At 41.9% G+C, this 12,724-nt stretch overlaps 4 protein-coding genes across 5 annotated transcripts; 2 read left to right on the forward strand and 2 right to left on the reverse strand.

Moving 5' to 3' along the window:
• Positions 1-232: 232 nt before the first annotated feature.
• lark (RNA-binding protein lark) lies at positions 233-2,874 on the reverse strand. 2 transcript variants are annotated; one of them, XM_088040760.1, is made up of 4 exons: positions 2,695-2,874; positions 1,221-1,903; positions 632-990; positions 233-580 (listed from the first exon to the last, which is right to left on the reverse strand). In XM_088040760.1, exons 2-4 carry the CDS (start codon positions 1,887-1,889, stop codon positions 532-534), a joined length of 1,077 nt encoding a protein of 358 aa, XP_087896886.1. In that variant the 5' UTR covers positions 1,890-1,903; positions 2,695-2,874; the 3' UTR covers positions 233-531. The 2 variants fall into 2 exon arrangements, with proteins under 2 accessions (XP_087896886.1, XP_087896887.1); XM_088040761.1 differs by lacking the exon at positions 2,695-2,874 and having other exon boundaries at positions 1,221-2,685.
• A 220-nt stretch (positions 2,875-3,094) lies between these two features.
• LOC148172100 (protein adenylyltransferase Fic-like) lies at positions 3,095-4,226 on the reverse strand. Its single transcript, XM_088040765.1, has 2 exons — positions 4,093-4,226; positions 3,095-4,043 (listed from the first exon to the last, which is right to left on the reverse strand). Exons 1-2 carry the CDS (start codon positions 4,114-4,116, stop codon positions 3,207-3,209), a joined length of 861 nt encoding a protein of 286 aa, XP_087896891.1. The 5' UTR covers positions 4,117-4,226; the 3' UTR covers positions 3,095-3,206.
• Positions 4,195-6,075, forward strand: LOC148172101 (potassium/sodium hyperpolarization-activated cyclic nucleotide-gated channel 4-like). Its single transcript, XM_088042403.1, has 5 exons — positions 4,195-4,238; positions 4,285-5,497; positions 5,545-5,751; positions 5,789-5,995; positions 6,049-6,075. Exons 1-5 carry the CDS (start codon positions 4,195-4,197, stop codon positions 6,073-6,075), a joined length of 1,698 nt encoding a protein of 565 aa, XP_087898529.1.
• Positions 6,076-6,125: 50 nt separating this feature from the next.
• LOC148172102 (uncharacterized) lies at positions 6,126-12,168 on the forward strand. Its single transcript, XM_088042404.1, has 6 exons — positions 6,126-6,208; positions 6,261-8,939; positions 8,997-9,015; positions 9,079-9,100; positions 9,146-9,154; positions 9,207-12,168. The coding sequence occupies exons 2-6, from the start codon at positions 6,322-6,324 to the stop codon at positions 11,915-11,917; spliced, it is 5,379 nt and encodes a 1,792-aa protein (XP_087898530.1). The 5' UTR covers positions 6,126-6,208; positions 6,261-6,321; the 3' UTR covers positions 11,918-12,168.
• Positions 12,169-12,724: the final 556 nt, after the last annotated feature.

Raw genomic sequence — 12,724 nt, forward strand, 5'->3', positions numbered from 1 at the left:
ATTCGAAGCGAAATGATTAATCATAGTCGCAACAAATTGAAATTTATTAAAAGTTATGACGCCTACTGGGCAATTTGTGAGTCATTTTTGCCCAAACAAGAGGTGACAGGAAACTGCGTTATCGATAATGAGTAGAGGGCACCACCGCACGAGCCCCACAAAATCAGCGCATGTGCACAAAAAACAGCGCACTTTTCATTAAATATAAACGTAACATGAAAGAAAAACCACATCAGTAGAAGCTACTTTATTATCGCTTAAGTGTACAAAGAATTAAACCACACTTACTCCACGCATTAAAAATCTTGACTTGGCTTGGTTACATGATAAAATTTAGACTAAAAAAGTTACTGGAATCTTACCAATACAAATCTGTTTTGAATGTGTACAAAACGCTTTCAAACACTACCTGATTCTACAAAATTATGTATAATAACATAAGAGTTTACATAACAGGCATTCTTAAGAGAATACAAACTTGCTCAACACCCTCACAAATAAAAAAACGTAATTTTCTTAAACTTAATGTACTCAATATGGGGCGTACCGCCTCGACGGTGATGGTCCTCTGTTGTCCACCCTGTAACCAAAAACACGTAAAACAATTCTTCAAAACTAGCGATTTTTTTACCTCCTGTCATCAAACGAATCTCTACTGAAATCCTCGTACATTCTGCTCATCCTCGAGCCGGGCATTCCACCGCCAGAAGGTTGCGGACTCCTTCTGCTGAACATTCCGTAGTCGTTGCCTCCACGAGCAAAACTCGAATCTCTCATCCCTCCGCTCATACTGCTCGATGGTGGTCCCCGCAGTCCGATTGACGGCATTGGTGGAAGAGGTTCGCGACGTGGTGGCAACGGAGGTGGCAAGAAGTCACCTCTGCCACCACGCATCCCCATGTCGCCTCTAGGAGGTAAACCAGAGTACCGTCTTTCGTACAAGTCACGCGACTCTTCGAAACGTCTGTCATAGTATCCATCGTACCCATCCTGTTTCAAACAAAATAGTTAGAATAGGTGGCGTGCTAGGAGCAAGAAGCAACCCTGTGAGCGTTGCAACCTTGCTAAAGTGGTGAGGAGGATAAGAGGCCCACGATGAAGGGAGCGTGCTCGTCTATCTATGATGAGAGGTTGGAGACGAGTCTACGCATGGTGTAATGATGGAGGAAGAGTGGGGGGTGCGGAATTGGCGAGGAGCAAAGAATAACAAGGTTAAGTACCCCAAATCGGCCCATCATCCGGTCGCGCAGGAATGGCGGCGGCGGCGGTGGCGGGTATGGATCCCTACCGAACATGCGGTCGCGGAATCGGTCCGGTCCCATCCCCTTGGGACACTCCTTCGACCAGTGTCCACCGCGTCCGCATCTATAGCACTGCTCGGGATCGCCCATGCCGGGCCGCTGACGCACGCGACTCGTCGAAACTTGAACCTTCATCGGCTGCCCGTCCACCAGAGTTCCGTTCAGTTCTTTGATCGCTTCGTTCACGTCGCCCGACGACTCGAGATGTACGAAACCGTAGTTCCGGACGATGTCGCATTCCACCACCGTTCCGTACTTTTTGAACAGTTCGCGAATTTGCGGTGCTTTGGTGTTATCCGTCAAGTTGCCGACGAAGATTTTCGTCGTCGGTGTCTGAGGGGCCTTGCGGCTCTTCGCCGCCTCACACTTCATTGGTTGGCCGTTCAGCATGTGGCCGTTCAAATTTTGTATCGCCTCGCGACCTTCCGATTCGTTCTCCATGTGAACGAACCCGTAATTCTTCACGACGTCGCATTCCACCACCTTCCCGTATTTCTCGAACAGGGGGCGGAGGTCCGTCACCGCCGTTTTCTCGGCGAGGTTGCCGATAAATATTTTGAACGTTCCCGCACTGCTAAAACCCGGCATCGCTGCGCTTCGGCCTGAAACTCGGACTTTAGTAAACACAACAGATCACGCGACGACCTCAAACACCCCCATTACACCACCCCAAACTATCAACCGAGGCACAACGACGACTCCACACCGACGACCACCCGCCAATGCTCTAGAGAATATGGATTTAAATACCAATTTCCAAGATTTTATCCACAAGTAACTTATCTAACTCAACACATTCAAAAATGTGTTTAAGTTGTCGCAAACAAACCCATGACAGAACGTGATTACCACTGAGCAAATATAAACAATTGCACTTTTATACATTTTCGTTTAAAACAAAACGTTCGGAACACTTTATCCTAATCGAATTACTGGTCTTTTATCATGGAATACCGTACCATCGTACCAGTTGACACCCATTTCATTTGCGTCATTACGATCACAAAGGCCTTGCAAATTTAAACTTGGCGCCCAATTCGAACCCACCCATTGGTCCAAAATTCCCGAAACAAATCTGGTAAAACCTATTTTTAGCAATGACCTATCCCATCCGAAAGTTGCAAATCCTCGTTTTTCTGAGGAGCGAAATCCCCAGGATGCATATTATCGATCCCAATCGAAAATAACCAAACATGGCGGATGTCGTCGGCGTCCCACACTTACCGATTTTTCGAACAAACCAACTAAAATCTACATACAAACTCGACACGGTGAAGATTCTATCAATTACTCAACCAGTTCTGTGGTTTTTCGACGGGTTTCCATCGAGGCGTCATCGATCGCGCGACGATTGAGCAAGCAAAAGGGAAAAACGGAGTTTGGGTGAACTTACCTTTACTTCCTTCTATATTGAAAGAATTGCGAAAATTTGAGATGGGTTTTGGTATTTAGTGCAATCGAAACGACGCTGGTTGACGAGCACTTGACAACAACGATAAAATGGCGTCGCTTTTGTTGAACAGGCGTCTGCTTGAAAATGACACGTGACCGACTGCGCAGGCGCGGGCAGGAGAGTATCAATACCAACTGCCCGGTTATATAACCAAATTAGATTAAATTTAGATATTGGTTTCAATTAATACCTTTTATTAAAATCAGTTGTCTGTTCCTCTTGCGTATACTTGGAATAAATTTATTGAAGCGCGAAACATTTCAAAAAAATAACACCTTTGCGAAGCACCAAATTAAAAAAAACCCTAGATCTCACCTGGCGCGAAATAAAAAAATTTAAATTATGATCAATAAAATTTATTAAAATACATCTTAACTTTGTGAATATCACAAGTCTTACACTATATTTGGCATACAAAAAATAAAACAAGTCTTGAAACACAGATAAAATCTTCAGTCTCGTACTTCTAAGTCTAAACTGACTACACAAAATAAAAGAGTATGAAAAGTGCTATCAATAATCAAGGAATTCAGAGGGCTAAAATGCCCATACTCATGGGCCTCTTGTAGACAATTCAAATATGCCTCATTTGTGTAGTGAAACAAGAAAACTGGAACAATTGTTTGTTTCACCAACAAAGTTGACAACAAAATTCTCGCCGTGCGTCCATTTCCGTTGGAAAAAGGATGAATTTTTAGAAACTTTTCCAAAAACTTTGCAGCAACAATAAACCAATTCTGGTCATTAACCTCAGTTCTACTGATCTCGTCAAAAAGCTCTGTCATTTCATTTTCTATATCTACAGGCCTAGTGTAATAATAATTATAACCAGCTGGTTTTGCTTCCATTTGTCTGTATGAACCGGCATTTTGAAAAAGTCCATTTCCAACTCGCATGTTAATCTGTTTCGCCAATTCTGGAGTAAGCTTATGTTCCAATTCTTGAACTACAAGAGATGTCCCAAAAATGTAGTGAATTGCATTTGACAGGTTTTGTGTCTTCTTTGAGGCACGTTCTTCATGGGATTTAAACTCGATAAGAGCTGGTTGTGCTAGGGCTTGTTCAGTCTCAGGAATGGTTTGAGTACCCGTTTTTTCGCCTCTGTTACATTCAGTAATGTAGTTTGCACGATAATAAGCAATGAAACCACAAACGTACTCCTCCATATCTGGATCCTTAAAACACGTCCGTATAGCTTTAAACATTCTAGGGATTCTTCTAAGAAGCGTTGTGGTGTCTTCAGAGTAAGAGGTACGCCAGATGGGATTTTCGACGTATGGCGTCACCGACTGAAACCAAAAGTTGGAAATAAATCTTTGGGGAAGTAAAACTAGTTACCTCGTGATTCAAAGTTGTAGTCATTGCGCCAATTAATAAAAAAACAACTTTTAGCGAACGAAATAACGTGCTTTTACCAAAAATACAATAATTTGTTTGGTTATGAAAACGTCAACTGTACAGCGACTGCGCTTTGTGATGGAGGGGTTGCGTAATTCAATTTCCACTAGACTTGTGAACGCCAACGATCAGTATTGGTCGATCCAAAAAGGCGCTTAGTTTCAAATCTCAGCCAGCTTCAGTCATCGTAACTTCCAAAATGAACGTCATTGCCGATCACCCCTGCACCTTAAAACTCGAGAAAAAAGACATCATCAACCAACTAATCTTTGGTGGTTACTTTGTCAACATTCGGCGAAAATTCCGCTCGTTTTGCACAATCAGTACGACGGACTTCCTAAGTAGAAGACTCTTCAAATCAACAGACGAGATCCAGCAAGAGCGCATCCGCCACTTGAAAGAACAGTATTACATGATTCATCCCTTCAGCGATTTTGCTACGAAATGGGAGGAATTCATGATGGTGGTGTATTTATCTCTCTTGGGTTGTTTTATGACGTTGGAGTTGAGTTTTATCACTCGCACCCCTGAGGTGATACTCTTCCCAAAGTTCTGTTTAGATGTTTTTTGTTATATCAGCATCGTCTTAAGATTCTTCACGGGGTATGTAAGTCGCAAGGAAAACAAAGTCATCCTTGAGCCGACGAAAGTAGCCCACTGGTATCTTTTCGGGAATTATTACGTCACGGGGAGGTTTCTTATCGATGTTTTGTCTTCTGTTCCTGTGACTTTTATTATGTACATGACGGGACGAATCGAGTTGTGGCCTTGGAAAGGTCTGTTTTTCTTAAAACTGTTGAGGATCCCGAGTTTGATGCGATACACAGACAACTTCTTCACTCGTCGGAATTATTGGAACAGTACCGTTCAACCGCTGCGCCTCCTGTTTGGATTCTTGATTTTGATCTTCTGGTTCATAGCTGCTACTAATTACGTTCGTACTTTTAATGAGGACGAGAAAATGGACACTTGGTCGTTCTTAGAAGTTCATATTTTTCTCGTCCACATGTGTACAAGAGTGACGGAATGTCTTTTTGTGGTGGGAATTGACCCATTTCCTGCGGACACTCCCTGGCACGATAAACTCTTACCTATATGCTTTCTTATTCTTGGTAGCTCCTTCAATATCGCATTTTTTGCCATGGCAGTGTCTATGTACAAGAGTCGCAACACTGCGCGCAACAAACACAATGAAAAAATGCTGCAAATCGAGCAATATCTAACTTATAAACAAGTTAATCCAGAATTGAAGAAGAGAGTGCGTGAGTTTGCGGAATTCAAAAACGCAAAACGTCTTGTCACCGAAGCCAAAATTCTGGGGCTTCTTTCAAAGTCGCTGAGAGAGGTACCTTAAATTAACTTATCTCTTCAACTTCTCTTTTTTTCTTCCAGGACGTGATGTACCACAAAGCCCAAACTCTACTCGAAAAAGTCGAGTTTTTCCAAAATCTCTCGCCCCAGCTCCTGATGGATATCGTCCTGAAGCTAAAAACCGAGCTTTTCTTGAAGAAAGATGTCATTTTTGAAATCGGGGATCAACCCACTTGCATGTACTTTATCACTGTGGGAGCCATCGCCTTATACACCGAAGACACTGAGGTGAGTACCTTTGGAACTTGCATGTCTATGGATACAGATTTTTCGATATCATGAGGGTAAATGTTTTGGAGAAATTTCAATGATTAACAATGAGCCGCGCGCTGTAAATGCCGTCGCAAGGACCAACTGCGAGTTGTTGACTTTGAAGAGGAGCGACTTTCTGGAAGTTCTAAAGCCCTACCCGAAAGTAGAAGCTGCGATTATGCAGGCGGCGATGGAGAAACAGAAAATATTCACAAGTATTGTTAACCGCTACAAAAAACTGTAATTCCTGTTACTAAATTCTTTGAAATTCAGAAAGTTTTGTATCGCGCCGTTTTTTAAAAGTGACATTTTGACACAAGTCTAGTGGGATTTCGTAAGTAGGCCGATATTGCAGGCACCTGCGATGTCACATCAATTTTCATTAATTTGACGTGTGATTGTTTATTAACTTTTTTTGGACTATAAAACACTGGTAAGGTTGTTACGACACTTTTTCTTTTAATACGAAGAAAACTCATTGACAGGGGCTCCGAGAATTATAGAGACTCGTCTTATTATCATTCAGGAAAAGAGGTCACAGCCCTCATGATTTCTCTGGATATGTTTTGCGCATCCAGGGGGCCGAAGCCCTACTTTTGTAAAGACTGCAACTTTACGACAGACTTTATGGTCCATTTAAAGGAGCACGGCGAAGATCACTCCAACAGAAAAAGAGAGTTTAGTCCTTTGGATTATAAATGTGAAAACTGCAGTTTTCACAGTTATTTCAAGTTGAAACTGCTCAGGCATGTTATGAAGAAGTGCCCCTATAAAGGGGGCCGTAAAACGTTTACTTGTGATTATTGTGACTACACTGCGCACCAATGGTACCGCGTGAAAAATCACAGAATCAAGAGACACTTGCCGCCTGATAAAATCCAATGGTATGAATGTGACCAATGTGACTTCAAGACAAAGGACAAAACTGGTTTAAAAGAACATATAATTCGCAAACATACGAGCGATTCTGAGGTTAAATGGTACCATTGTGATTATTGTTCATATAAGGCAAAGTTAAAGTCGCCTTTAAACGCCCACATCACTCGCGTTCATATGCGCGAAAATATCAATTGGGTTCATTGTGATCTCTGTGATTTTAAGGCCCAGTATAGTTACCTGATCGCCCAACATAAAATCCGGAAGCATTTATCCCCGGAAGAGATTCAGTGGTATGAATGTGACGAATGCGATTTTAAAACGAAAATACGAAAGCAAGTCAACGTGCATAAAGTCCGAAAACATCCCGAAGAGACCACGCATTCGGAGTGGCGACAATGCGATCTTTGTGATCATAAAGCGACGTCCGCTGCGGCGCTGTCGTACCATAAGAAAAAACGGCATCCCAAAATGTTTTTTTGTGAACACTGCGAGTATAAATCGCGCGGGAAGAAAATATTAGCACTACACCAACATAAAGTGCATGGTATTTATACCGAGGAATCCCCGGAAAAAAAGTGCCAGTTGGTCAAAACCGCGATTTTTACTTGTGATCTCTGCAATTTTTCAACGAAAGAAAAGTACCGCCTGAAAGTCCACAACATCAGGAAACATCTACCGCCACACGAAATCTGCTGGTTTCAATGTGATCAGTGCGATTTTAAGACGAAAATCAAAGAGTATTTGAAACTCCACGCTCTACGCAAACATACAAGCGACGCCGAAGCGAAATGGTTCCAATGTGATCAATGTCCGTACAAATCAAAGTTTAAGTCGCATTTAAGAGCGCATAGAATTCGCCTCCACGCACCTGAAGATATAAAATGGATTCATTGTGATCAATGCGATTTTAAGGCTCAATTCAACTCCACCGTCGTGCAACATAAAATCCGCAAGCATTTATCCCCTGAAGAGATCCAATGGTACAACTGCGACAAATGCGGTTATAAAACCAAACTCCAGAAGGAGTTGAAGGCGCATAAAATCCGACGACATCCTGATGAATCCATGAAGTGGCGACATTGCGATCATTGTGATTATAAAACGACGTACATCAGCGCAATGAAGTACCATAAAAAACGGATGCATGCAGAGTTGTATTTGTCGCAGTGGTTTCATTGTGGGCAATGCGATTACAAAACGATTTTAAAAAATGATTTTTTGTTACACGAGTACCGAATTCATGGCAATGATAACGTAGACTGGGCTGAATGTGATCAATGCGTTTATAAAGCTCCCACGAAATGGAAGTTGAACCAACACAAAAATCACGCACATTATGGCATCAAAATAAAGTCGTTTAAATGCGATGTTTGTGAATTTAAAACTGCGACCAAAGCGACATTAGTCGCGCACAAACTGAGACATGTGGCCCCAGAGGAGATACAATGGCAGCAATGCGAGGAGTGCACCTACAAAGCGAGGAGTTTAAGTAAGTTACAGTCGCACAAAATGCGCAAGCATGCCGGCGAAGACGTTAAAAGAGTTCAATGTGATCAGTGCGACTTCAAAGCGTTGTACAACTCCCAGTTGATCGCGCATAAGATGCGCAAACATTTATCCCCCGATGAAATCGAATGGGTCGTTTGCGAGTACTGCGGATTTAAAACCAAAGAAAATCGCAGATTGCAAATTCATATCCTGCGGAGACATACGGACGACGCCGACGCTCATTGGTACCAATGTGACCAATGCGACTACAAAACAAAAATTAGAAATTCGTTGTCGTCTCACAAAAACAACAGACACTCGGATAAAGACGTTAAAGTGCTCAAGTGCGACCAATGCGACTACAGAGCTCAGTATAATTCGTATTTAGTCAAGCACAGGCTGCGAATGCACGCTTCTGATGATGAAATTCAGTGGTTGCAATGCGAAAAGTGTCCCTATCGGGCCAAATCAAACATTCTATTGAAACACCACGTCTTCCGGAAACATATGGACGAGCCCGACATTGTTTGGTTTGATTGTGATCAGTGCAGCTATAAAGGACGCACGAAAAAAGAGGTACAAGGGCACAAAAACCGAGTGCATTTTACGGAGAATATTAAATGGTTGTACTGTGATTATTGCGAGTATAAAGCCCAACAGAAGTCGGCGGTGGAGTCACACACCATAAGGAAGCATGAGATTAAATGGGAGCAGTGCGAGATCTGTGGGTTCAAAACCAAGACGTTGAGAGACGTGAAGTTGCATCAGATGCGGAGGCACTTTAAAGACGACACTGAGTAATATTATATTGTTTTAAATGAAATTGCAATAATTAAACGTTCAAACTGTAATAGTTTGGTTATTAATTGCGCCGTTTTTTAAAAGTGACATTAGACACAAGTCTAGTGGGATTGTGTAGTTTGGTCGATATTACAGGTACCTCCCACGTCAAATTTCAGTAACTTGACATTTGTTCGTTTGTAAACTCTTCTTGTGATAACAGTGAACCCTGGTAAGCTTATTATGGTACTTTTTCTTTTATTACGAACAAAACTCATTGATAGGGACGCCTAGAATGTTGGAAAGTCTCCTTATTGGACCCTCAAAAAATGAGGTCGCAGCCCCCATGGACATGTCTCCACGACTCTTCTCTTGCGAATTCAAGCCACTGGAGCCCCACTTGTGCAAACACTGCAACTTCACCACTAACTTCACCGTCCATTTGAAGGAGCACGTTAAAAATCACTGCTTGAACACTGAAGGAGAGTTGAGTAGATCAGGTTATAGATGTGAAAAGTGCAGTTTTCACACTTTCTTCAAGTTAAAACTCCTGAGACATGTTATGAAGGAATGTAACAAGAAAGGGGGCTCTAAAGTGCTCATCTGTGATTCCTGCGACTACACCACGCATCTAAACTATCGCATGAGAATTCACCAAATCCGGAGACATTTACCAGCACATGAAATTCGCTGGTTTGAATGTGATCAATGCAACTTCAAGTCAAAAAACAAAACTGGTCTAAAAGTCCACGTTTTACGCAAACATACAAGCGACGCGGAAATTAAATGGTATAAATGTGATCACTGCTCATACAAAGCAAAGTTGAAGTCGCCTTTAAGAGCCCACATCCTTCGGATGCACGTGCGTGAAAATATAAAATGGGTTCATTGCGATCAATGCGAATTCAAGGCTCAGTTTAACTACCTGATCACCCAGCATAAAATCCGCAAGCATTTATCTAATGAAGAGGTTGAGTGGTACGAATGTGACGAATGCGACTACAAAACAAAAATAAAGAAAGAGTTGAAAATCCACAAAATCCGAAAACATCCCAACGAGAACATGCAGTGGCGCCAATGTGATAAGTGCGATTTTAAGACGACGTACTCGACGTCGATGGCGTACCACAAGAAACGAGCGCATCCAGAATTGTTTTTTTGTGGACACTGCGACTATAAAGCGAACGGGAAGATGGATTTGGCGCTCCACGAGCAAGAAGTACATGGGATTGACAACGTGGAATTTCTTCAAAGAAGGCGTCACATGCCCAAGTTGGGGGCCCCCAAGTCTGAACCTTATAAAACTTTCACATGTGATCTCTGCAGCTACACTACGAATTACAACTACCAGTTGAAAACCCACAAAATCAAGAGACACTTGTCCCCGGAGGAAATCCGCTGGATTCAATGTGACCAATGCGAGTTCAAGTCTAAAATGAAAGAACACTTGAAAGCTCACGTACTGCGCAAGCATACAAGTGACGCCGAAGCGAAATGGTTCCAATGTGATCAATGCCCGTACAAATCAAAGTTTAACTCGCATCTAACAGCACATCGGGTTCGGAAACATGCGCGCGAAGATATAAAATGGGTTTATTGTGACCAATGCGATTTTAAGGCTCAGTACAATTACCACGTCGTCCAGCATAAAATCCGGAAGCATTTATCCCCGGAAGAGATCCAGTGGTACGACTGTGACGAATGCGGCTATAAGACCAAACTAAAAAAAGAGTTGAAGCTGCACAAAATCCGGAAGCACCCAAACGAAACCATGCAGTGGCTACAATGTGATCATTGCGACTATAAATCGACGTACGTCAGCGCACTGAAGTACCACAAAAAACGAATGCATGCAGAGTTCTATTTGTCGCAGTGGTTTATATGTGGGCAATGCGACTATAAAACGCTCGTTAAAAACGAATTTTTACTACACCAGTACCGAATCCACGGGATTGATAACGTGGATTGGGCGGAATGTGATCAGTGTCCCTACAGAGCGAGCACGAAAGGGAAGTTGAACCAACACAAAAATCGCGCACATTACGGAATTAGGATAAAATCATTTAAATGCGATATTTGTGAGTTCAAAACTGCGACCAGAGCGAGTTTAGTCACGCATAAACTAAAGCATGTAGCTCCGGAGGAGATCGAGTGGCAGCAATGCGAGGAGTGCAGCTACAAAGCGAAGACTCTTAACAAGTTGCAAGAGCACAAAATGCGCAATCATGCCCCTGAAGAGCTTAAAAGGATCCAATGTGATCAGTGCGACTTTAAAGCAGTGTACAACTCTCACTTAATCACACATAAATTACGGAAACATTTAAATTACGATGAGATTGAATGGTGTGTTTGCGAGTTCTGCGGATTTAAAACCAAAGAGAAACACAAACTCAAAGTTCACATCTTGCGCCGACACACTGATGATGCCGAAGTTCAGTGGCACCAATGTGACCAGTGCGAGTACAAAACGAAGATCAAAAAGTCGTTGTCCACTCATAAAATCAACAGGCACTCTAATCAAGATCTTAAGTTACTCAAATGCGAGCATTGTAACTACAGAGCTCAGTACAATTCTGCTTTAGTCCAGCACAGCCTTCGAGTCCACGTTTCTGATGATGAGATTCAGTGGTTGCAATGTGAAAAGTGCCCTTATCGGGCGAAATCGAAAGTCCTGTTGAAAAACCACATCTTCCGCAAACATATGAACGAGCCTGATATAGTTTGGTTTGACTGTGATCAGTGCAGCTATAAGGGACGCACGAAAAGAGAAGTACAGGGACACAAAAATCGGGTTCATTTCATAGAGAACATCAAGTGGCTATATTGTGATTATTGTGATTATAAAGCGCAATTGAAATCTGCGTTGGAGTCTCACACAAGACGGAAGCATGAGATTAAATGGGAACAGTGCGAGATTTGTGGGTTCAAGACCAAGACACTGAAAGACGTCAAGTTGCATCAAATGCGGAGACACTTTAAAGAGGAAACCAAGTAGAAATATTATTGTTTTGTATAAATGTAATTTTGTACTTACTACTTACTGTTGTAACTAAAGTTTCTGATTTTCATAGTTTCATTATGATCTATTCAAGCGTTATAGTTTGACACAATTCTCTCCAAAAGTCGTGAGAACGTCTTTTAACTCTTTTTCAGGAAAAAGTTGCGGACACCTCAAAGTTACCTGGAGTAAAAGAAACAAGTCTTGCCAAGAGGAGTGCATGGTGTGAAACAGAAAACAGAATCATGTCTGAAGCGACTAATAACTAGAAAAGTAAGTGGGATTTATCTGATAACCTGAATTTTTACTTTATTTCTTTGCAGATGATTGTTTTTGAGGAACCCGTAACAGAACAACAAAAAATCTTCCAAAAGCTACGCACAGTAAAGTGCCAACGCTTCAAAGGAATAAGATAATGTGTGGACGTTGGAGTGACTTGCCTTCACTTGCTTCACCAGAAGATTTTGATACTACGAGGAGTCACGATGGTTATTATGACAGACGGTTTTGGAGGCATTCAAGCTTTCCCTATGGATTTTAAGCAGCTCTGTTGGTCTTCAAGCTTTTTGGACAGCCCTTATAGTGTTAATTTATAATTCCTTTGTATGTTACTAAAGTTTTACTTAATCTTTTCTACATTACCCATTTTAAATAATTGTAGTAGTAATTTTCAATTAGGGCCGTTAATAAGTTAATTGTTAACAAACTCTCATTCCTGTGTATTGTTGGTTGCCTATATTAAGACAGTGCCTGTAGATTGTATAGGCAACCAATAATACAACAGCCTAAAATCGAGATCGTATT

Source organism: Gnatocerus cornutus, chromosome 7 (genome assembly GCF_029298725.1).
Source record: "Gnatocerus cornutus isolate USDA-ARS CGAHR chromosome 7, icGnaCorn1.1, whole genome shotgun sequence".
NCBI lineage: Eukaryota > Metazoa > Arthropoda > Insecta > Coleoptera > Tenebrionidae > Gnatocerus > Gnatocerus cornutus.